General features: G+C 39.2%; 1 protein-coding gene across 7 annotated transcripts in view; it reads left to right on the top strand.

Moving 5' to 3' along the window:
- SH3KBP1 (SH3 domain containing kinase binding protein 1) overlaps positions 1-25,728 on the top strand; it is a 218,063-nt gene that overhangs the window by 131,664 nt on the left and 60,671 nt on the right. For 6 of the 7 annotated variants that reach the window (XM_068684265.1, XM_068684257.1, XM_068684249.1 and 3 more), the window contains one exon: positions 4,179-4,375. In XM_068684265.1, coding sequence (XP_068540366.1) covers positions 4,179-4,375 — 197 coding nt within the window. Of the gene's footprint in view, positions 1-4,178; positions 4,376-12,623; positions 12,753-25,728 lie in introns of those variants that run through there. The other variant, XM_068684281.1, reaches the window with a different exon arrangement.

Genomic DNA, 25,728 nt, shown 5'->3' with positions numbered 1-25,728 from the left:
TCAAAATGTGAAATAGCACCTTATTTTAGTCTCCACCACCGCAACTTTGTAGGAGAAACTTCTTTGTCAGGAAAGGGTAGAAATTCAAATACGTGTTAAATAGATACAGACACATAAATGTATTTATTTCAGTAAACAACCCAACTAAAAATTAAGTGAGAGGAGAGTATTTGTCATGCAAGAGTGGGCAGAGTATTGCAAATTCTTGCTTGCAAGTTCTGTATCTGTACAGATACAGATATACATCAAAAATACAGATACACATCAAAGATGTATATCTCAGGTACCTCGGGAAAAAATTAAGATAAAGAGAAGGGCCCCTCAGCTTGTCTTTAAGAGCAAAAGCATGTTAGATTAATTTCTGCATTATTTTTTCTTAATGTTGCTGTGTACACGTTCATTTTATCTAAGATATTCAGAATTTCTACTGCATATTGCCTTTCTTTGCTGCCACTTCTGCCTCTTTCCCACAGCCATCAAGTGATAAGAGCAAGAGCAGATACTTCTTGGAAAAGCTAGGGCTTTTATTCTCATTTATTTAAGTCCAAGGGGATCCTCAGTTTGTGTCAGTCAAAAAATAATAAATTCTGTCATTTTCCTAGTTCATCAGAAAGAATTACTTTAACTTTGAAGAAGCTTTGTCAGGTTGGCCACTGTATCTGACCATTCAAATGCAATTTACTTTGGACAGGCATCACTTCAGTCCATTCTGTCCTCATTAATATATAATATGTATATATATATATGATATTTCCTATTTAACTTTGTCACAGTATACAGTCCTGATAATAAAAGCTCCGTGGCAGCATTGAGAATGAAACGACTCTTGGATAACATCAAGCACAGATGGGCGATGCTAGGGAAGTCTGTTGGAAGCCTGAGGTGAGGCTTCTGATGTAAGGTGTGTTGTCTCATCATGGAAGAATGGTAATAGAAGATGAAGATGCCATAATGAAAAACAAGTGATTACCCAGAAATAAAAGCCTAATTGTCTTTGAGCCCTTGAGGTTTCTGATCTCTCTTTCATGCAGGCTTCAAAGAACTGTAAGTCCATATGACACCTGCTGAGTAATTCCCTTAATTACTTCCATATTTTATTTCCATCTACTGGCCAAGGTCCAGGTCTAGGTGTATGTCCTCTTCTCCCACAATCAGTGATGTGGAAAACCTATCTTACTAATTTATTTTAAAGACATGTTTTCTATTCAGGGAGTGGCTAAGAGAAGTCATGAATCCTATCAATTAAACTCAGTTACTCGTGGAGGGAGGTCTCTGCACTGCTGCTTTTGTCTGTCACAGAGTAGTTTTAGGAGATCCTGGCAAGGATGAAACAGGGAACTTTTGCCAGAGGCTAATTTCCCTATCCCACATCAGGATAAGGAATAGGATCCTTTGTTCAGCAAAGACAAAATGATCACTGTGCTTTGTACAGAATTTTGAGTTGTGGAGGTTTTACTCTCAGAAATATTATTAATTTTTCTTGTATTGTTACTGCTCAAGTCACAACAAGGTTTAGTAATAAGAAAAAGGCAGTGACTTTGCCATGCTTCTGATTTATACCTATCAGGCTTAATTAGTCTTGCCCTGCATCTCTGAGTGCCCCTGCGCTGTGGAATGGCTCCACTACAGACAGGGCCCCCATCATCATCACCACCACCACAGCCCAGATAGAACAGGATTGCAGTGAAGGCTTGAATTCACTCGTTATTGCTTTTATGAGCCCTGGAAGAAGTTCCTTAATGATGGCATGAATGCCACCGTTTAACTATGATAAGCCCGTGAAACCAGCTTTTGAGGTGTTAACCAAGGCCTGCCATGGGAAGACAAAAAGGTCAAAGTAAAACGATCAAGGCCCCAGCATATGTGAGAAAAGTCATACTGTGATTATTATTACTGTTTATAATTCTTCTTAATTCAAATCCTGGGCAATTTATGGAAGAAATAACTTGTACGGTGGTATCTAACTCGTACCCTTGCAGAATCAGAAATGTTATATATAAATTCAACATGCAGATGTAGCAGCCATGCAGGAGGCCACAGAGCCAAAGAAAGTATTTTGCTTAGTCTTTAGCCTTTTTGTTTGTTTCTGAGCAGGAGCTTTCTCTAATTTGTCTCCTAAAACCATTCTCACTAAAAATCCCGTCCCAATACACAATTCCTGAATTCCTCTCCTCACAGCACCCTGCTGCTAAAACCAATTTTAGCAGATGAGCCCCTTGCTTCCTTGCTTGTGAATTTGTTCCTGTAGGCCTCAGGACTTGTAGTGCTTTCTGTGCTTCATCGGAGAAGTTTAAAGTAGCTCTTGAGAAAGATCTTGTGTTTTACCAGTCTTGTTCCTTAATAGTGAATTGCCAGGAAGACGAGAAGACTCCCTGAAAGCGAGTTACTGCTTATCAGAATGACAGAAAGTTGTTGTGTGGAGACCTTAAAAAGAAACATCAAAACCAAAAACTGTGCCCCAAGCCCCAGATTGTTTTCTGCCTTTGTTCTTAAAGACAGAATGAACCTGAAAGAAATTGTATGTGGAGCTATACCTTGAATTTCCTCTTTCGTTTTCCGCTCTCCTTAAAATGTTTCTCATTCTGTGGATTTTTGGTCTTTCAAACCTAGAGCTGTCACTTGAGTCAGGAAGGCAGAAGAAAAGGATTCAGTTGTTAATATTAACAAGTTTAGTCATAAAGATTGACCATCAAAATATTCTCTCTAGGTAATTGATTTATTTGGCTTTAAAAGATTGTTCTAGATTAGTTTAGAAACAGCATTCAGGTGCTTTCAGCTTAGATGGCTGTTTCATCCTATTCTTGCTACTTAAACATGTCGGAGAATTGTAGGATCTGAGGCATTATTAGGGTGTTGTAAAGCTTCCCACATGCTCCACAACTTGCAAGCCATTCATCCAGTAAACTCTGCTCTTATCTTAGTGTCATTTCTCTCCTCTTTGTGGAAATACAGATGATTTTTAGATAAGACTATATGCTTACCTAAGGAAGAGGGAAAGAGATTTGTATGTAATCTCTACTTGATTTGGGGTGTCTAGAATTTAAGGATGATTTTCTTCTCTCCTGGCAGCCTTACAATGAAAATCCATTGCGATCAATTTGTTCACATTGGTATACGAAAAAATAAGCTGAGAAGCTTATTTGATTTTTTAATTTCTTTGACTCATATGATCTATGTCTGTGGCACCATAAACGCTTCTAAGGGGAATATGAGAATTTGGGTTTGCTATTTCTAGGTAGAATTAGCGACGTAGTAGCTAGCATAAAGTGCTGTGTTTTTCCTGGAAACATAGTCAAGTCAATCTGCAACGTAGGAAGGAAGGAAGGTGTAAATGATTCTGGGGACTGTTTCAATTGGAGGAAACTTCAGTGGGTCACTTCTGCTGCCAGTGACTGCTTGGCTTGATTCTGCACCATCCTGTAAAGGACCGAGACGTCACCATATTGGATCTGTGGCCTCTGCTATTCAAACAGCGGAAATTTTCAGATAAGCACTGATAAATTTTCCTATTCACTGAGAGAAGTAATGCAAATGAGAGTGTCAGTTTTGATTTATTATATTCCTAGAGGATTGTGTGCATGGGTGCTTTTCTTATGAGGCTGTCTATGCTGCAGAGAGATTTAATGTTCAGCAGGGAACACATTATGCAGCTTATTTGATTGCAGATTTGTTTAAACAGCTTTCAGCTTTATATTTCCCAGTTAGGTAATGTAACTTTAGATACTAATTGCATAATTGGCTTGATATGAGTCATACAGATTTAAGGTACAGTATGCCTGGTCTGACTGACTGTTAGCTTTAAGTGACTTTATACAATAGCTGCCCTAGAACTGATTTTAACTCTTTCATTTAATGAACTCTGGCAAATCATATGTGTCTAAGAAGGATTTTCTTGGTACTCAAGGAACGGCTGTCTTCATGAATGAAGTTTTGATCCTGGAGCATGCATGTTTTGTGGACTGGTGTAAGCTTTAATGAGTACACCAATGCAATGAAGTGATGTGATTTTTAAAACTCCGAAACGAGCGCATGGCACAGAGAACCTCTTCTCTACCAGTATCTCAAGCCTTTGTTCTCCTATAGAGCTTGGTGGGAGGGTTCATGTTCCGGTCACAATCTCTTTTGGAAACAGGGATCTTCACACCTAAGATTCCTTCTTTTATCCCTCCATTTCCTAGGCCTAAAAGATACTACAGGCTCTGAGAGTGATGGTGGTGACTCTTGCAGCACAAAATCAGAAGGAGCCAATGGAGGCACGACAATCCAACCCAAAAAGGTCAAGGGTGTTGGCTTTGGAGATATCTTCAAAGACAAACCTATAAAACTACGGCCAAGGTCAATAGAAGTTGACAATGATTTTGTCACAGTAGATAAGGTACGTATCATTTCTTAATTCTTCCTTTGTTGTTGATTTAAAGAAGCTTTCATCCTGAAGTTCTAAATTCTATCACTGACAAGGACTTAAAATTTTGTGGTCATTATTTCCTAATCTTTCCATGGATGACACTCTTGCTTTTTTCTTTTGCCACACACTGGAAAGTGAGTTCTAGTGACATCAACTGCCTACCAGAACTGTTACTTTGCTTAAAGATTTGCTCCTCTAACAATTAATTGTCCTTTTTTTCTAAGAAAATGATGGTTTAGAGAAGAAGACTGGAGAAGCTTTTTCAGATTTGTAGTTACCACATTATAATAAAAAATAATTGCTAGTTCATATATAAAGGAAGAGATACAGTCATTGTGTAAAGCAAGAGATACAGTCATTGTATCATCAGCTTTCCGAAAAGAAAGATTTGGAAAAAAGCTAAATACTTCCACTTAGTATGGGTTTGTTAATTTAAAAATTTGCTTTCAAAAATCTTTGTTTGATATGGCTTGTAGAAGGAAAAGCTTATTTTTTGTGGGATTGTTCTATATGACATAAAAAAGAAAGACCTGAGATTAACACTTGGGGAAAATTTTAACTTTCACAGATTGAAACAGACCATCTTTGTAGAGAGCATTCTTTGGTCTCTAGCCTCCAAAACTGTCATTAAGTAAACTACAAAGGGAGACTAGAAATCAAACTGAGATGTTTCAAATAACTGGAAATAACTTTTTTTTCTTTAACCCCTTTTTGGAGGATGTTTGTTTTCATGGCTGCCTGAAATCTTATTCATACAAGTCCCACGTAAGGAAAATTCCTTTGTATATAGGATGTACCTGACAGAAGATAGACTTAAGCTTATACATCATTGTACTTAAGCATTTTTTCTGTATTCAGGACAAAAAGTCCTTTAGCATCAAGAAGTGCATATTTTATTAATGCAGTTCTACAATAAATGAGTCATTATAAATCACTAATTTTCCACATGTGTGTATATAAAGGAAATATGCAGACAATTTCCTAAGATAAACACACAATAGAATTTACTTGCTAATAGTATTTATAATTTGTGTGTAACAGCAACATTCACTTGTAAGATAAATGTAGGCACAGACCAGAATTCATGTGTTTCACAAAATGTAGTTCTCCTGAACTGGATACAGGCAGAGCAGAATTTTCAATTGATAAGGCTCTGTTAAGGCTACAGAAATGATTTCTTTTGTCTGCGGACTTACTATAATTGTAGCCATCTATAAAATAGTCATTGTAAATGGGAACTGATTAAAATAAATTACAGACTTCTTGAACTCTGGAGTTCATTGCTTTAATATGAAGTGCTCACAAAGTGCTTATGAAGTAGCCTTTGTTCACAGAAGGGAAGTCTTCACTTTATAGTAATGAGAAATCATACATTTGTTTCTCCGTTACAGAGACAGATATTGGTGCAGTGTGAGTGTATTTCTTGCCAGCCAAAAACTGAAACTAGAATCTTCAGAAATTTTCTAACATTCCTCATCCTACCCATGTCCTTCTTTCCCATGTCCTCAAATTTCTCCTAAAGTTGGTATGGCTAGTGGAAAATAATGTCTTCATCTTTGTAAGCACAGTCCCTTATTTGTGCTTCAAGTGTGTAGATAAGCAAAAGCAACACTCTGCTGTCATTGTTTTTTTTTCCCGGGTAGGGTCAGGTTGGTTAACCTTTGAACACTGCCACTCAGAAGCTTCAGGACTGTTGTCTTTACCTACGCATAGCACCAACACATGATTCACTGACAAAACATCAGGTTACAACTGCAAAAGATTAACCTCCCCAAATACTTCTCTCCTGGCTGCAGGAGATTCCTCCCTTGGCATTGCAGTGTTTCTTGCCATTTAATGTTGGCTGGGAGAGAGAGAATCCTGCAGTGTTTGTAGTTCCACGAAAGTTCATATTTGTCTCAAGAACTCTGCATATAGGGTCAAAAGTGTCACAATTTATGATGCAGAGTGTCGAATCAGTACAAGTTCTCTCAGTTAATGTAGTTTTTAAAGGGATCTTTATCAGTGGATCTTGCTCATTTACAAGAAGTAGCTTCAGGTTTTCCATAAGTTGTAATCTTTTGAAGAGGCAGAAACAATGCTATCCTCAATTTCATCATGTTTTAAAATTATTTCTGAAGTCTGGAGACCCTCAAACTCTTCCTATTGGTTCTTCTTGATATTATTACTATGAAACATTCTATATATGTCAGTAATGATACTCTTACCTTTTTCATTTACAACATCACCTAACAACTATTGATTTTTTAAAAGTATCAGTAAATTACTGAGAGGATTGTATAATGTAGGGTTATTTATAACAAGATAATGCCTATGGGAGATGCTGTTCCCTTTTACAGAAGAATCAACTTGGTCTCATTTTGTTGGCGTTATTACTTTCTGTTTTACTGTCTTCTTCTATGTTATGATTCATAAGTTTAGATCATATTTCACGCAAAGGTGTTATGAATTATCGTTGTGTTAAGTTAGGAAAGCTTTTACACAAATATTGGCAAGAGTATGAGGGCAGAAAGGATTGCTGCCAGTAGAGCAGGAACAGATTCCAGTACACCCTGCTGTAAATCACCGGTCAGGTTGCTGTGCTCCAAGTGTTTGCCCAGTGCTATCAATGTAGAATATAGTGGCCCTTGTCTTTTAGGGTGATCAATAAGCTCTCTAACTAGAGGCAAAACTGAGGAGTTGCGTGGAAACCCATTGATTTTATCGGTGTGCAGAATTCATTGCTTTGCTGTTCTTTGTTCTAAAAATCACAAAAGCAGATTATCCTAGGGAAATCAATGATGCAGTTGTGATAGTTTAATATGAGCAGTGCCATCAGAGCTTTCTTTTGTGTTTTAAAATAAAAGAATCAAATACTGTTCCTTTGTTATTCTTTTCTTTGCCTGTTTGCATCGATGAATCGACTGCTGGCCGTATTTGCTTTCTAGTCAGAATAGAATCAGATTCCTGAGGTTTGGCTCTGTCAAATTCCCATTAATGATAGCTGTAAGTGAGCTAATTGGCTATGCTACGTGTGACAGGAACTGTAACTTGCTCACATGAATTTTTAGAAGAAATGCAGTATGCGTATGGGAATGTTGTATCTCCTTAGAAAAATTAGTGTAGCACTATTAAAGTTGTATGGTCAAATAGAAATGTCCATTTCACATTTTTTCCTTCTGCTTGTGCATTTTCAAGACATTTATACAGGCATTTATTTGTTTCCTTCTTCATTTTGTAGTGGCTTGTCTAAAACTTGTGTTTCTAGATTGCTCTTCCTTCCAATATGATCTATATGTGCTGTGCTTCCATTGTTCCAATGAGCTATCACATTTTCCTCTCCCGTATCTAAAAATAAACCTCTAAAAGTAGAAGAAAATTAATTTAACCAACATGCTCCCTAGTCTGAGTTAACTGTATCGGGTTGTTTGTATTGAGTTGCAATTTCAGCTGAAAATGCTGGAGGCCATGATAGGTGAACGCAAAAGAGAAGTCCTAAAAAGTCATTTTTATTTCTCTGCAAGCTGTCCTAACTTATGAAGAAACCATTGAGAATATCTTTTGCATTTTCCATTTGAGATGTGTTCATAGTTTTCTTCAGGCAAGATTTTCGTAGTTAGCTAGCTCTGGTGAATTCGAGCAGAGCTAGATTTCATTAGCAGCCTTTGGTGAGGTCACATTAGTGTTTGCCAGAACTTAATGGAAATTACATCCAGCCATCAAACTGGGCAATACTGCAGCCACCATAACGACTTAATATAAAGTCTGTAATGGCTCTAGACCCAGCAACTAGTTAACTGCTGTTTAGGGATCCTTCTCACTGCAAGACATGACATAGCAATCTTTATTTCTGCATGTATTAAGTATATTGTGGAGAGGGGAAATGGAGAAGAAATAATGAAAGTAGACAGAACAGCTAGAAGGGCTGGAAGCTGATGCCAATTATTAAATCTACCTGTCCAAAGTAGTAAGATGGGAAGTCATAAATTCAGGGTGCCTGTAAGATCTGGGTTTCTATTTTGAGGCCATGACCCAGGGATCCAGAAACTGTGATGATGAGGTTTTGTTGCCAGTCAGGTCTTTGCCACAGCTGTTATGTCAATTCCTGCCTTGTTGCTTGCACAGATCATTTTTCTCCTTAATTTTGAATTGTCATTTGAAAAGAAATCTTTGAGAGATGCAAGGTCTTTGGCATTTCCAAGCTGGCTTATGTTGGGTTTGAGCTCAGGCGTGCGTGGCCAGCACTCACTGCGTACGCTGGATGTCCTGGGAGATGCTTGCTCCCCTAACACAGGGATGTGAGAGACAGTGGTCAAAATCCTGAGATAATTAAAAAATGGATGAGAGCAAAACTACCTGGCACTGAATACAAACACTAGTAAAAATGCCTGCTGAGGCAGAGAGCCTGCAGTGTGAATATCAAGTGGTTGTAGCAGTTTGCTCTTGAAAGCCCAGGTTTCTGGCATTCGTTTATTCAGGAACAGCCATCAGAGATGGCAGCGGTCGTGGCAAGCAGCAGCAGTGTGTCAAACCCTATGTGGGATCGGGGGAAGCACTCAGCTGTTCCAGCAGCATTTTGTGTTTCGCTTTGAAGTCGCTGTCTGTGCAGTTTGGCATCCCTGCCCTCACCACTTTTTAATGTTGACTTATGAGTAAAGCTACGAGGGGAGAAGGTCCCTGCTCCCTCCTGAAGCTGTGCTGAGAGCAAGGCTGCCTCTGCAGACGGGGTTTGTTCCTTCACCGGAGTAACCCTTCATTTCAAGGGCTCGGTGTGGAAGCAGGATTTGTGTTTCTTCCATTACGCAGAAATAGCACACGATTGCAAACTGCAAATTATGTTCGTGGAGCACTGTGTAAGTTCTAACTAATGTCTCTTCAATATAATTAGCCTTTCTGGAGTAAATAATTCACAGCAATAAGGAGGAAAAGTAGGTGAAACATGGCCAGCTCTTAAAATGAGTGGCAGTCCAAAAGCAGCATGCCTCTTTGAGTCAGGGGAGGCTGACTCAAAACAGGACTTGGTATCGAGGGAATAGAACAGGAAATGGAAAATTGGGTTTAAAGAGAGGAACAAATTTGATAACTCTGGCTGGCAGTGAGTCTCTACTGAGTCACTGAACTGTGATACTTAAATGAATAGTGTCTCCTGACCTCCTGTATACGTCCTGCATTTCCATGCTATCCCATTAGTGAGCTTTGCTTTCACACTTTCTCACACTGGCTTGTAAAATGTTCAGGCTGCCCAGACAGAGCTGTTCAGGTATTGGTGACATAGTTCAGATTACCATCAGTTTGCAACAGCAGTTTCTGGCAGAGGAAGTTCGCCACACAATGTTTTGTGCTGCTTGTGACTTTTTTAGGCTTTTGTTTTCAATAAAGCAGCTCTTAGGCTCTAAATAAATGCAGGATAGCTGTTGCCCGTGCCACAAAACCTCATTGGCCTTTATTCAGAAAAGATTTGTTCGTGTGAAATAAGTACATCCAGCATATGCATGAAAACGTTTTTCAACTTATGTTCTGGACTTGAGCTCCTTCAATAGCATCTAAAAATAGAAGCAGAGTAATGTAAAAGCATTGCTAGTACTAGAAGTCGCTCCTAAAAGTGATGTGGAGAATCTGGTCTGTTCTCCTGGGGGAGAGCACTGGGCTTCTGCCAAAGTGAGCTCCCTTGAAAGAGAGCAGGCAGGGAGCGCTCCTGATTTTTCAGGAGTGGTTTTGATTAGGAACTCTTAGGATGCTGCAGTCTGAGAAACAGGATGTATAGATTGAAGCTAATGCAATTTTATTTCATAATAGGGACAGAGCAAAAGTATACACGTCCTACATTGCCGTGATACATGATGCTGTTGCGTTGTACTTTGAAGACCAGTAGTTTGCTAAATCACATGAAAGCCCTCGTTTTCAGTTAAGTCTGTACCATTCCTAAGACTTAGACCCCACACGCATTTAAAAAGGAGTCATTTAAAGATGAAACAAAACAAAACAAACCCACTGTGCTTTAATAGTTCAAAATAAAGTTCATTTCCTGAGTTACAGTGATATTTGCTGGAGACATAAACTGAGTTTCAATGAAAGATTGGTTTCTCGTTTCAACTTCAGTACAGAGAAAACGCTTTAGAAAGTAGCAGCACTGACATGTAGGCTGGCTATATTTGCTGTCTGTTGGGCTTCAGGAGAACAAGCTCACAAATGAAACTGTCTAATACTAGTAGTAAAATTTACCTAAGTAAAATCGAACTGATACAAATTGATACAAAATATTTAAATTAGTGTAATCAAGGCATTAGGAATAAACACTTTTATAAACAGTGTCTTAGTGTTTCTAGGTCAAATGAGATTCTTTTTCTTGCTTCACTTGCATTTTGTCAGATAATAAAACTTTGATTTTTAATTGCTATGTCTGAGTGGTTAGGCTTTTTAAACTTTGGAAAGATTATACAAATTTAATGAGATGACATTTAATCTTCTTGGCACGCATGTACTTTGAAAGTTAAAGAACAAATAGTGTTGTGCAAAAAAAATAAAATAACCTATCTGACTTTGGAAATTACCTAAATAACTTTCATGGCTGCTGAGGTATTAAAAAGATTTATGAATGTGAGCTGGACTGTCTATAACCTGGAAATTGCCAAGAATAAAATATATACAACTATCTTTTGCTATCTATTCAGCTTCATTAGTTTGTGGAATTTTTCTTAAGTGGTTTCCTTTTTAAAATTTTCCATAATCAAGGATTATCTTTAAAAAGACATACATGATTGTATTATTTATATTTATACATGTTCATAAAACGTACGTATTATAAATGTGGTATGGCTTATTCTTCTCTCTACAAATAGATAATAATTTAATGCTTTCTGGAACTGATAACGATGTGTTGTAATACAACTTTAAAATAATTTGTGATTGGAGAACAGAAATCCTCAGGAGGTGGGTTGGCTGGCTCAGGAGGCGTTCAGACTTTGCTCTGAGTCATTACTGAACCTGTTTCGCAGCATGGAGCTGGCACAGGGAGTGTGCTACAAGAGAGGTTACCTTGCCTGTGACCCATCCTCTTGGTCTTTTCCAATCTTTAAAATATCCTGGCCTTTTTTCCAGAGATGTATACCTGCAGTAGCAGTAGTCCTACTCAGATCATTTTAACTTTGGTATAAGAGCAAAGGGGATCTCAGAGCTCATTTAATCCAAGCCTCTCAACCAGATTAGGACCAAATATACATAAATAATTCCCAGGGGATGTCTGGTGTGTTTGTGTTTTTTTTTCCCCTTAAAATGGCATCCTGTAAAGAAAACTTAGGGAGGATATACAATTTATTTCATGATCGTAACAGAAAATATATTGAATATCTTGGCTCTGCAAATTAAATTTTTTCTTGTACTTTTTGTAGGAAGCAGAGTGAGCAATTTAATGGCCTCCCCTTTAAAATCTGCATACGGTCCAAGTTTATCACGTCCTTCCTTACGCTGTTTCTTAAAACCAGGGAACCTTTTTGTTTGTTTCGATGTATGAGTTCAGTTTTTCTTGTCTCAGAGTTGCGTTGGCACTCCCATGAGAATATCTTTTTAGAGAATGGGTGTGTGTGTCTAGGGAACGCATTGAGTATTCGCGTGTATGTGCATTGTAGACGTGTTTGTGTGTGAACGTGTCAACATTTTTCTGAGGTATTTAAGGTCAGATGGAAGTGAGAGTGTGTACTATGTTGTGGTTTGCTTAAATATAAATATTTAATTTCTTCCAAATTATTTGAGAAGCGCATGATGTGTTGTCCTCCCCTGCCCTTTTGCATTCATTTTATATTTGAAGGTTTGCGAGGAGGAAGTATTAAGAATTTATAAGACTTTCATGGAAGAGAGCATCATCTTAATGGTGTTGCTGTTTCTTGATCGTCTTCCTTTAAAAGACAAAAACCCCAAACAAAAACTTTTATATGACGTGAAATATCTTCTCCCCACACCCCAAAACAGAGAGACCAGTACATTCAGAATTGGTCAAAAATTCATTTTCCTGTAGAATTATTTGCATTACTTCTTATCTGTACAGCCTAGACAAGAAGCCTATATACATCCTCCCTTACGTTGCCTTTCCCAGCTCTCAGTCTCATGAAGCCAGGAGGGCCGACTGGCCTGGGAAAGGAGAGGAAACTTCTAACTTAAGAGTGAGCAGAGGTAGGAAAAGCTCCAGATTTCCTGTGAAATAAACAAGTGGAACCTTTGTTTCCCTGGGATGGCCCAAAGTGTGAGTCAGTGCTAGGGCTGGGCTCCCACCCTTGCTGGGCTGAGCTCATGCAAGGAAGGGGCAGGACTCCAGTGCTCGTCTTGGACACTTTGAGCTGCTGAAGGGCAGCTGGGCTTCACAATGGGAGAGGAGGTATTTCTTTTACAATTAGTTGCTGTATTTTTTTTTCTGTACATATTCAAAACTCTTTTGCAATATATGTCTTGGGCAAAGCACAGGATTCGACTGCAGGGTTCCTTGGTAGTTCTGCACAGTTTGTAGATGCTGGCTAGGTAAAAAGAAAAGAAAGAAAGAGAGCACTGGGGATCCTGAAGTCCATTTCTGCTATAGAGGAAGGTATTAAAAGAGGGGGTTACTTTTGTGTGAAAACACATTCTGTCCTGGCTCCATTTAGCTTAAGTTTTTTTCCTTTCGGACTGTTTGGCCATTAAGCTTGCACAGATGTTTTTTATTTCTATATGATTTGGTTTCAATTTTCTTACTCTAAAGAATAATGTAACCTCATAGTTAGGCAAGAATAGTTGCACAGTCTTTAGGATGTGTTGCTCTTTCAAATGTTTGCTTATTAAACAAAAATTATCCCCCCCCTCCTTTTTTTCCTTCCCAAGTGATCTAATAAAACGGCACTTCTTTTTGGCAGAAAAAAGAGGAGGAGCTTTACTAATCCCTCTTCTGTGTGAGGTGACATTTGGAGTCTCTTGTATGAATGAGGAAAACTGATACGAATGATTTGGAGAAAATTGTATTGGGATAATAAAATCTAACTGGAAATTATCCTTTCCTTCAAGGAAAACTGGAGTCAACTGATGCTTGTAAAAATTTATAGAAAGCTGAATGGAGAGGCACCAAGTAAACTGTTTAATTATTTGCAGATTCTTTGGGGACTCTGAGCAGAAATGTGAAAAATTTCTTTCAACTTCTGCATTTAACAACTGAAGTCAGTAAACAGGGTGGAGGAATGAAGCTACAGGTTTCCTGAATTGTTTCTCTTACAATGTGCCATGGGTCTTTCTCTTTTCTGCCTTAAAAAAAGAAAAGAGGAAGGAGGAAAAGAGGAATACAGAAGGATCCTAGAGCAGCCAGACACTCTGTGGGCTTAAGAGTCTGAAAGCCAACTTCTAAGTTGCCTTTTAGACTCCTATTTTTTTTTTTTTTGCATGTGTTTCTGTAGTAAGGCAGTGACATTTGATCTTAATAAAATAGTTCTTAAATGCCACGAATATAAGCTTACATTATTAAACTGAGTTGACTAAGCGCTTCATAAAAACGTCCCAGTAAAAATCAAGGAGGGGGAGAGAGGACTCAGCTCCTGGGGAGGAAGTCCTGATGCAACAGGGCCTTGTAGCCAAGTACAGCCTGCTGCTGCCTGGGTTTTGCTGGGTGCCGGGCTATTTGCCATGCACTGGCCACCCAAATAGCAGTAGACCTCCGTGTGTCCAGCTGACAGTTTCTTCTGAAGCAGTCTCTGTACCTAAAGCACTTGCTGAAAAGAAAAGCTAAACCACATGATATTAGTCATTTTTTCATTTGTGTTTCAAGTTTCTGAGCTTCATTCAAAGGAAAATAGATGAAATTCCTGTCAGCTGAAAGAGAACTGGATGGAGATGCTCATGCATTTTGCTTTGTCACTTGGTGCACTGTATTTTTCCCTGCAACAATTAAATAATAGTATATCACTCCTTAGCCTCAGTAACTTATGTTAAGAAAAGAAGAAATCTAAGGTCAAAATCGGAAAAATATTTGCTGACAGCGCAAAGTCTGGAACTGTCTGCATGACAGTATGGGTTTAGTCTTTTTCTTTCTTTCTTTTTTTTTTTTTAATCATTGGATTTGAAAAATATAATTGAATAGCTGCTTGGCAGTTTGTCAGCATTGTAACTTTCACACAAGAGCAAAGTAGCATTGTTACTACTTTAAAATGAGGACACTAAAGAAGAGCCATTCCGCGGCTTTTCTTTTCTTAGATTATTTTTTTTGAGAGATTAAAGTATCTGAACTGCTTTCCTTACTTCTGCAAGAGGGAGCGTAGATCTGTGTAACTGTTGTAAGGTTCATTAGTTTTTGTAAAAGAGAAGGTTTCATAACAGCAGTTTCTGTACTGGATGGTACAATCTAGATCATGCTGGTTATCACTGCAATCTAGATGGATTGTTCTCCTGGGAGAGTAGAAAGGGATTTCACTCACAATGTGCAGCCTGATTAAAAGATCCTTCCCAGAGGAGACAGAAATTAATTGTGAGTTGCAACCTGCAAATGGTAAAATTTGTGACAAGGAGTAGAGGGGGACAGGATCCTTTACATTTGTGTAAACCACACTCAGTAAAAGGGGAAAATGAAAAATACATAAAGCACAGAAGAAGGAAGACTAATCTGCTGGAAAAAAAAATAATAAAAAGAACTTTCTTTGCAAAAGCACCTTCTACCATTGCAAATCTGTGGCTTGAGGAAGAAGCTAAATGAGCCTGTTCATGCTCCTCATTTCCATGTGCATGCTTTCAGTACTTTGAGATGAGGCAGTTGGGAGCATACTGTGTAGCTTTCATCCCATTTTTGCTTTTTTTTAATTTCATTTGCTAAAGTGTTTTTATTCCTCAGTGATTCTAATATGTTTTGCTCCATTAGTTTCAGCAGCATCTACCTAATGTAAGCTCTTGCATTTGCTTTCTCACCATTAGCCTTTTAGGAAGGCAGATTTGGTGTTCATTAACCATTTAAAACTGACAGCCTAACAGCATCAAGTGTCACAAGTCCAAATTTCACAGAAATAGGAATCTTACAACGCGTATGAGTTGAGATACATAGGTTTCTCTCCTGGCCAGCATGTCAAGAACATGAGGAGAAAAAAGCCTCTCCACTCCCCTCCCTGTCCGTAATTTGAATTTTTAATTTGTCAAGATACCGAGTTATAGCAGCTTTGGAGTCTGAACTCACCTGCCCATAGAGCAGGTACGCGGTGGAGGATGATGATGGAAAAAGCAAAATGAGCACTGTTCTGCTCTCCAAGCTACCCAAAGTTCTAATGAAAATAACATTTCATCGTTCATATTCATTGAAGCCTTTGTTCCTACACATTTCTCTGTCCAAAATGTTAAAACAAAAATTTTGCATCTCATTTTTTACCTACCTTATTTCTTTGAAAGTTACTTGAAATAGCACATATTTCTGTGGTGACTTGCATAAAGCTAATGAAGATATTCTTCATCTGTGTTTTGTAGACTGCTGGTGGTCTGCTAAACACCTGCTAGTTTTAGTGCATGGATAGCTGGATTGGACATTTGGTGCTGGCTCAGGTCATTTCTTAATGGAGCTCAACAGCTGGAAACAAGAACTACAGTAATTTTCCATTTAAGCAGTTCTGAATTCACTGAAGAGATGTTTTGTAGTTGAAAATGGGAAGTTTGGAATCTGTGAAACGGTCTCTCTAATTAGATGTCTTTCACATTATGAAGGTTTGAGACTCTCCTTTTAATGCAGAAATATAAATTACGTAGAGGATGTAAACAGCTCCAGCTTGGCATGAACATCAGTATCACCACTGAGGGAGCAGCGTGTATTCGTACAGTGAAATACTGAAATATTGTGCATCTGAAGAGACCTTAAGTCTATAACACTTTCTCAGAGAAAAACAGAGGCAGTTAAAACCTTTTCAGACTACGTGACAGGGCCTGATTTGTTCAGCAGGTAGGTAACTTGTTAGGCACACTTGACTGACAGTGTTGTGGTGCACATAATTCACCTTACAGGTCACGAAAAGTTTGAGATGTCTGAAGAGGAAATGCAGTTGTGTATTGCTGTTCTGTGGGTTTGTTTTTTTCATTACAGTAGCTGTTGCAAGTCTTTGCTTTTTATAATCTTTTAGATTTATAGTAGGTTTCTGGACTGTTGGAACTACAAAAGAGGGACCAAGGAAACAGACTGATGGTATGCCATAGATCTCTCAATTGATTTTATTTTTTGTAGTGGCCTACAAATGAGAGGATTTAAATTAGCCTCAAAGAGTTGTTGCTTTAAATTTTTGAATAGTTTTCTATTTATTCTCTCTATATATTTTTCTTCTCCTTATGAATTTATTTTGTTTTTAACTGAAAAAAGTAAGTTAGTTTGATAAAGTTTGGGAGTAAGAGGAGTTCGAGTAAGCCTTTGAAGTTTCTCTTATGGAATTGTGGAACCATTGAATATCCCGAGTTGGAAGGGACCCTCAAGGATCATCAAGTCCAACTCCTGGCTCTGCACAGGGCCACCCTAAAGTCAAACCCAATGTCTGAGAGCGTTGTCCAAACGATTCTTGAAGTCCAGCAGGCTCAGTGCCGTGACCATGTCCCTGGGTGCAGACCCTTTCCCTAACCCCCAGCCTGACCCTCCCCTGTCCCAGCTCCATGCCGTCCCCTCGGGTCCTGTCGCTGTCCCCAGAGAGCAGAGCTCAGCGCCTGCCCCTCCGCCCCGCCTACGTGAGGGAGCTGCAGGCCGCCATGAGGCCTCCCCTCAGTCTGCTCTGCTCGGGGCTCAACAAACTAAGCGTCTCATGTGTTATCATTTTGTTTTTATGTCACCTTGCTTTATTTAGATGTACTTTCTGAAGTGTACTGCATTCAATATTCCATTTTCATGTGTTCAAAGAATGAGGTTTCCAGGAAATTAGAAGGTCTTGTGACATCTGTAGTTCAGATGAGAGTTGTGCCTAGGCTGGTATCGTACCTTCAAACAGAGTTCAATACCAGAAAGCCTGAAGTGTATGAGAACAGGGTAATCTTACAGAGAAACTCCTGTGGTGAGTGTTCACAGCCTGCAGTGGTGTTTAATTCTGTTTTTAATAGCCTTAATGGATTTTTTTTTCCTCATCAGATGAAGTAGTCACATACTCATCACACATAAAATTTCAGTCTCTGTAACTTCCTGTGGAAGAGTGCCAACATGTTGTGGGAAGGAGTACCTCCCTTTGTTTTGAATGAGGTACCTGCTAATTTCATTTGATAATCCCTAATTTGTATTACTGGAAGAGATAATAACCGAGTCCTCCCTAACCACCTTCTCAATGCCCCTCCTGATTTTTATAGACCTCTGTTAAAGCACCTATGTTTATCCTTTTTCCTGGATGAGGGATCTGTTCCATAGGTTGGATCGTTCTTGCTGGCTTTCTGTGTTTTCCAGTTCCTTTGGGGACTGCATGTGAGAGAAAGGAGATGGGAACTGCACATGATGATGTTGGATGGATTTATACAGTGTTTTGATAGCACTTTACAATGCATTTTTTTTCCCTTTCCAAAGTATTATCAACTACGTGTTCAAAGCCCATCATGTCTAGCTCAAGATAGCAGTTTTTCTCCAAATGTATAATTTTACTTTTGTCTGAATTGAATTTCTGTTTTCCCCCTTTTCTGGCTGATCTGTGAACATGTGGAAAACGAGGGCCTTGATCCAGATCCCCGAGGGATTTCACTGGTCTCTGGGATGAAATCCTGCCTTTTGTTTCCTGGCTTTTAATTGGTTACTTATCCAAGTTAATCCTTTAAGAAACAAAGAAAAGAAGACAAACAGTAAACTCTTTTTAATCTACATTAGTTTTTTCAGTCTTCAGGAGACAAAAACCTTTTCATTTGTATGTTTTAATGACAATTGCTGTGAATTGGTCATGCAAAATAGAAACGAGCATATTGGACTTGCATGCAGACAGCATTGTATTGCTGAAACACCAGTATTTATTGATCAGATCCAGAGCTGGATGCTGTTCTGACGGTTAATATGCATGGGCTACACAACTAACACATGTAAAAATAGCAACTGCTGTGGGATTCTGTTGACTGAATGTGTTTGTGATGGTGCTATTACTCAAGGTTTCTTCCCAGTCTGCAGTCTGACAGGCATTACTGGGACGTGACCTTTCATGTCCCAAAGGAGAAGCCCAGATGAGTTACACCCTAAAAGTGCTGTTTACCTGCAGTGACTGGCCCATGTGTACACATCTGTTTCACAGGTGATGTTTAAGTGAAATGAACTCCATTTTGAATAATTGAGAGCTACAGCACATTGTCATTTTACATCTCAATGACAACACCAGATGAATACCATTGTACTGAGAAGTATAACTAGATTGATAAATTGCATGTAGTTCTAACAGCAGAACTGGATTCTACATGAAACCATAGATTTGGAGATTTCCAAGATTCTGAATGGCTAAGGTAAATTATCATTACAATTGTAAGTAATTTCATATAATGTATTTAGTAGATTAAATTTAGTTAAAACAAGATAAAAGCAATAACAATAAATAAATTTAATTGTAGCACCTAAAAAAACAAACAAACATAAAAAAAACAACACAAACACACACAACCCCAGAAAATCTGCCAAGGAATTTATTGCCCTGATCTTTGCTTATTTTTCTTTTAAAGGAGGTTTTCTGGAAAAAAAAAAAAAGACAAAAAAATAAGACAATTATTACTGTCTGCCTCAATAGTGATTTTATAGGCCTTCTTTGTACATCATTTCCATATACGTTTCAACCTAATTACCTAAAGCACCAGTAAATTCTTTCATTAAATATTTTAGAAGTTACGGTTATTTTGAAAAATATAATGGTTTTTAATCAAAGTAAATGTGACTAATCCTGAAATATTTAAATATTTTCATTCCTGTTTTGTTCTTAAGCCTTGGTATAGTTTAAGTAGTTTAACTGATAAGAAGAGGCAGTTTTGCTTTTTTTTTTTTTTTTTTTTTTAAGCTGTAAAAAGTATGCCAGAGGAATAGGAATCTGAGAGAGATCAGAAAACAAGGACCCAACAAAATCATGTTTTGTTCTGAAATTTCCCTTATTTGGGCACCTGTGTGCTGTTTCCCTTGGTTTGTTTACTTTTCTGCTTGCTTGTCTGCTTGGATTCCAGTGTCATGAGTCTCAGTGCATCACGGATACAGCAACTGTAAGATGCTCTGACACTTGGTACTCTATTTCTAGGGCACCAAGTGAATCAAGTGTATTGTAATGTAATCATAGCCTGTTTTAACTCTCTCTGGAAAGAGAATTACAGCATAGTAGCAAGATTTAGACTAAAATGATATTTTTGTCTCCATTTTTGTTCTTTTGTACTCAAGAAATTTGGGAAAAATGTATCAGTTTCTAGGTGAACATTAGAATACATTTTTTTCTCCAGATACTTTGAGTTTTTTTTTTGCATATGCAACCTAATTCCAAAAGCCTTCAACGTTCAAGCAAGGTGTAGTTGTTGACTACTTCAGTGTTGCTTTCTCTAAAACTGTGCTGCTGTAGTAGCCAGTTCCCAGAGGGGACCAACATTCATGAACAGTTAGGGGCCTCCTCCTCTTCACTGTTGATTGTTGACTTCAGACAACTTGCTTGCTTTGTCCAGACTTGTTAACTGTGGCAAGAGTCATGCTGCCGGCTGAAATTACACAGGTTTTCAAGGAGATTCAGTGGAATGAAGGCTTTGCTTTTGTTGCTTTGGAGGGACATCTTTTATGTAGAGGATTGCAGATGTTCTCCAGGTAGAGAAGAATTAAGGTGCCAGCTGTTCATATGCCTCTCACAGCACCTAAATACAGGGTTTTACAACCTTGCCATGGAAGGGTAAAATCTTTCATACATACAATCTCCTTAAAAATAAAATAAATAAATAAAAAGGGTTCATATGTTAGACATGCTTGAGCTGTAATTCAGGAGACGTGTTCATCCAAGTCCAAAAGTGATTTAGTATAGACACTGGTTGGAAAAAATGCACTTATGTCTTCTGGAATATGGGCTAAATGTGAAAATCAGTTATTTTCAGATTGTCCAATATGTGGTACTACGCCTAACTATTTGTGAAGAAAATAAAATCATAGAATCATAGAATCATTAAGGTTGGAAAAGACCTTCAAGGTCATCTGGTCCAACCATCACCCTACCACCAATGTCACCCATTAAACCATGTCCCTAGGTGCCAGGTCCAACCTTTCCTTAAACACCCGCAGGGACGGTGACTCCACCACCTCCCTGGGCAACCCGTTCAATAATAGGGCAATAATATGAAATTTAAAAATACTTTTAATTGCTTTGTCATCTATGTTCTGTTTAATCTTTGTCAAACATCCTGCTGATAAACTGCTGTGGATGTATGCCACACCTGATCCTGTGGTCACGGTGCCCATTCTTGATGGAAGTATCATCTGGTATGTAGAGCAGCGTACTTGAACATCTTTCAGATTTCACCTTCTCAGTGATTGTAGAAGCCAGCATTATTGCAGCACCTCCTTGGACTGTCCAAAATGTGATTCACTGGCCCTATGGACTTAGTGAAACACACTCCGAGATGCTTGCCGTGCCCTCCTGATGAGCTCGGGCTGGTGTAAGTGAGCCCTGCATCTGAGTTGCACCTTAGGCCTGTGACCGTAAATTTCCATGCCTCAGTTCTGCCCCAAAAGTTTGTGCAGCTGTTCAGTGAAGCAGATAACATTCAAACTCTCTCTTCTTTCTTCCCCTCTGCAGTACTTTTTAACACGGTTCAGTCCCCTCTTCTCTGCAGACAGGCTAATGCCGTGGCAGTGGCAGCAGCCGAGGCATTAGTCAGCAGCTGAGGGTGGCTCCAGTGGACTTGGCCACCTTGTGTGGGTGGCCTCGGGCAGCGCCAGGGCTGTTCCCTCTCCCTTGCTCCCAGCAAGTGAGTTATGAGACGTGCTGCATCCTGCCTGTCTGCTCATACTCAGAGTAAACCTGCAGCAGGAGAATAAAAACATTTTTACTTGCCTGTGCTTGTGACAGTCTGGTCGTAATTGAGGGCTTGATGAACACTAATTTCCTGATCCATTCATTCACCTAACCTAGTTTCAAGGAAATTACCCCGTGTTGTGGCTGGAATTTCCTCATAGATGATGTCAATAGACATGCGTGCAGCTTGGGCAACTGCTGCTGTCTATATTAGCTGTGCATCCATCGGGCAGACTGTACCTATCCAGCTGACACTAAAAATACTACTCGTAATAGTCCACGAGCAAAGCGTAGATGGGTAGAAAGTAGATACAGAGGAAGAAACTCTTTAGACAACCGAGGCAATCAAATGAGCAGGCTGGTGCATAATCACACGTTCCCTTAAGAAATTTGATTTTCTCTATAAAAGCTTCTTAAAATTTCCATTCCCCTCTCTGAAGCGCCATGGGGTGACCTTTTAGGAAAACAGTTAACACTGTCCTTTTGGGAAACCCCAGGATAGTAGCTCTTGATCATACTGTCACTGAAACCATTTCATGTGAAGCTGAGTGCTGGTATCATGGGAAAAACTGAAATTCTGGACATTTCTCTTATTTTATAAGTCTCTGACAAAGTAAGGGCATTTTGACATCTGAAAGCCTCAGTACTTTTTATGTTTGGGCTCATTCAATTCTCTGGTAGTCCAGGTAGGAAATTGATTATGTAAATTAAACACTTGAAACGCGTTGGAAAAAGAATGATTTGGCTTCTCCCTCAGAATGCCAACTTTATATGTATTCAGCAGGAGGCTTGTTTATGCTTCTGCTCATCCACAGCTGGAAGAATCCAGTGACCATTTCTGCTTCTTTGCAAAAAAAAGACACTTCCAGACTGGAGTATCAGAAATACCCTAAAGAATAACGCTTTTATAGTGTTACTAATATTGGCCTTGAATTTGCACATGAACCTATATAGATATGCGTGTGTGTATATATATATACATATATATATAACTCTGATGTATATAAACAACATTCAGAAATAGTAGCTGAATGTTAAAAGGAAGTATTGTGGTCAAAGAAACAAGGCACAGTTCTTCCCCTGACCTAATCACCGAGGTTTTCTGAAAGGTCTCAAGATCGGTAACTCTCTTCCTCCCATGTATAAAAGCTCCAGTGTGTTTATTTATATTTTCCCTATTCAAACTGACAAATTATGTTAAGCTTAAAAACATCAGTGTTTCCAGCTCATACAGCCTTTTCTTAAAATTTTATTTTTTATGAATTCATTAATGTCTGATGTCGTTCTTAAGAATATCTTCATGGAGCAGTATTTTCAAATAGCAGTCCCAAAGGATGAAGACTTCAGTACACTTTCCTTAACAAATCCCAGTGTTGAGTAAATCTTTTTTTTTCCTTATTGCTGAGTAAATGAGCTGTTGCTCGGAGAAGCCCATATTTGTTAAGGGAGGGTGAAGATAAGTATATTCCTGCAGAACCAAGAAGTCTTGACCTAGCTGGTGCACAGGTGACAGTTCAATAAGAATTTTCAGATGAAATGTTCTGGAGACACAAGACCTGAATAACAAAGGTAAACAGACAAGCCAGTTTCCAACAACAACCATAGAAAACCCTGAAATACAATTTTAAAATATCCTGAAGGAGGAAGCTTGAACACAGATCTACTTTTTTTCTTCTGGCCAGGGTTGAATAGTTGTAGGGAAGGGCCGTAGTGCCCTCAAGTGAGAAAAGTGACTTGCATCCAGCCCATTACGTGCTCTGCTTTTCTTGTTTTGCTCCCTTCTGTCACAAGGTTTGCCAACAAGCCAAAATACATAAATGAAGGGAAATGAGACTGTTTAGATTACACTGTGACCTCATCCAAGAGACTTTGTATGCCACCTCAACCATTTCTGTAATCACTGTTAATTCAGTGTTGGAGGAAACTGCTCCGCAGTGATAGGGGTTTGCAGTGCACCGCGCTGTCCTCAAGGCCACTTCTGTTTGCAGAACCTGTGATTTCATGTCCTTCAAATTGGCTTCATAAAACCCTGCAGGTTTTTGACTGGCAGGTTGCTGCTTAAATCTGTCTCCTCCCTCTGAATATCTGCACGCCAAATCATGGTCGTTATTCTTGCTTTTATCAGCTGCTTCTGCAGCGAGAGGACACCTTGTCCCCTTTCATCTTTAGGTTTCACTTTGCAGGCGATTAGAGGGATTTGTGCCTGACAGCTACATGATCTAATTACACTCGCCTTGCAGAAATAGTGGGATTAAGATTCTGTCCGTTTTGTTGATGCATTCTGGTGCGTGTTGAGAGGCAGCCTGGCCTTGGAGGCCGGCACATCTGAACTCAGTTTCCACCACGTGCTTCTTGTGTGACAGAACAGAAGAGTGATTAACGGAGGCTGAACAAGGCTGACTGCCACCACTTAGAAAGGAGATTTACGGGAGTCAGCATACCGGAGGAGGAGAGAGGGAAACTGCAACCAGAGTGTCCCTGAAGCACTAGGCTGGAGATACTAAGGTAGAGGAGAATATGCTGCTCTCTGTGCTGGTGCTGAAACCACTGTGAGGCCAAAAATTCAAGATACACAAGCACAGAGAGAAAATGCTGAACTTGACTTGGTTTTGCAGCCTGGTGATTAGGACACTGATGGGAAGGGGTCATTATGGGTGGGCTGGTTCATGCCGCTCATGACTTTTTATTGCAAACATTATCGACAAAATGATAGCTTTCAAAGGAGTTAGATAAATGGGGAGGGAGAGTTCATGCCAGGGGATGCCAGCAGATCTGAGGATCCTGCTGTTAGATTTTGGGTGTCTAAATTCCAAAAAGTCCTTCGCCTTCTAAATCTCCTTTTGTGTCTGTGGCCCAACTGCTTGCTTCTTGGGAGTGTTGAGATTTTGTTAATGCTGGCTTTATTCTTTGAAACTCTTCCTCTACCAGCCTGATAGGTAGGGATGCATATAGGGAAAAGACTAAGTAATGTAAAAGCCAACACTTCATATCACTATTTTGCAGCATAAATTAATGTATCTAGAAGGGCTTAGAGGACATCTTGTTCTGAAATAGAATTGACCTCCTTGTTATGGAAAGGAAGAACAGAGGAAAAGGAGAAGGAAAAACTATATTAAAATCTTCAACTCAACTTGCTTAGCACGTTCTTTGCTTTCACGTTGCCCTGCATACCTTCTTTAGAAGTGAAGATCTTGATAAATTACGCTGGCCTTCAACTGGAGCAGAGACCAAAGCACTTTAGTGAACAAGTCCCTGCAAAGAAGTCTCTGTTGCAGGAACGTGTGTTGGTTCAGCAAGAATTTAAGTTGAGCTTGCTTGTTTCTCCTAGCCACTGGCAAATTTAGTAGATATTTGACCTGTATGGGAGTATGAGTGATGTAGAGCAATTGGACAGGCAGAAGGAAACCCTCTGACTCGTGTGGGAGAAGATGTGTTTTTGTCTTCCAAACACATTCTGTGCTTTATCTGTGCTAATGTCTAGTTGTATCAGATTCTTCTCACAACTCTTCAGTGGAGTTTTCATTGTTTTCCAGCTAGATCTGAGAGTCAGCTCTTCATCCTCATCCTTCTTGACTTGAAGTTTCTTCAGCACATCCAGCCCATGCTCTTTTCTTGAGTTTTGTTGTCTGCTGATTTGCAGGAGTCTGGCGGTGCTGGTTGTCCTATTACCTCCCTCATGGCCGTGCTTCTCACTTACAATTCCCACCTCAGCAAAAAAGCTGACCTCTTTCCTAAGATTTCCCAAACTCAGGATTGTAAGTAGGGTTACAAGCTCATCAGAAGTTCAGTTGTTTCTGCAGCCACCTGCAAGTTAAGCAGCAGCAGGACACTTACGGGTATTGCAGTTCATAGTTAATTTCTTACTTGTCAACACAAATTTGATGACTTTGCCTTGTGCACAGCTCTCACAACTACCCCTCTTCCAGATGTGCTTCCTTTTGCCAGCCTAAAATTCCTGTGTTTGTATTTGGCGTCTTCTCGTAGATGAATTTTGGCACTGTTAGCGTACAAAATGACTAAGATGGAGCTCTTCAGAGTCTTCATGAATGTTGAAACTTTTCAGCTCCTTAAACTGCTGTACTCCTGTTGCTTCTCATACAGCCAGTGTTTTCTTTATAGTCCTCCAAGAGGTCCTAAGTGCTTTTGGGGCTAAATCTTAGCTCTCTTAGCTTTTACTCAGGAGGTCACTGGAGTATGGAGCACTTCTTGTGGTGTTTATAAGTAGCTTACCAGAAAAGGATGTTGAACTATTGCTCGGGCTTTTAAGTACTCTTATCTGTATAAACAAGTAATAATTTTACTCATTTTGTCAACTATACGTGGTTGGGATTTTCAAGCTAGACAGCCTTCTTGACAGGGAGAAAAGCAGAGTGAGAGGCGATAGCATGGATATAGTTATTGGTGAAGATACAT

The sequence above is a fragment of the Anas acuta genome, chromosome 1 (genome assembly GCF_963932015.1).
Source record: "Anas acuta chromosome 1, bAnaAcu1.1, whole genome shotgun sequence".
In the NCBI taxonomy this organism is placed as follows: domain Eukaryota; kingdom Metazoa; phylum Chordata; class Aves; order Anseriformes; family Anatidae; genus Anas; species Anas acuta.
The sequence above is the reverse complement of the archived record's forward strand: the minus strand, read 5'-3'. Positions and strand labels throughout refer to the sequence as shown.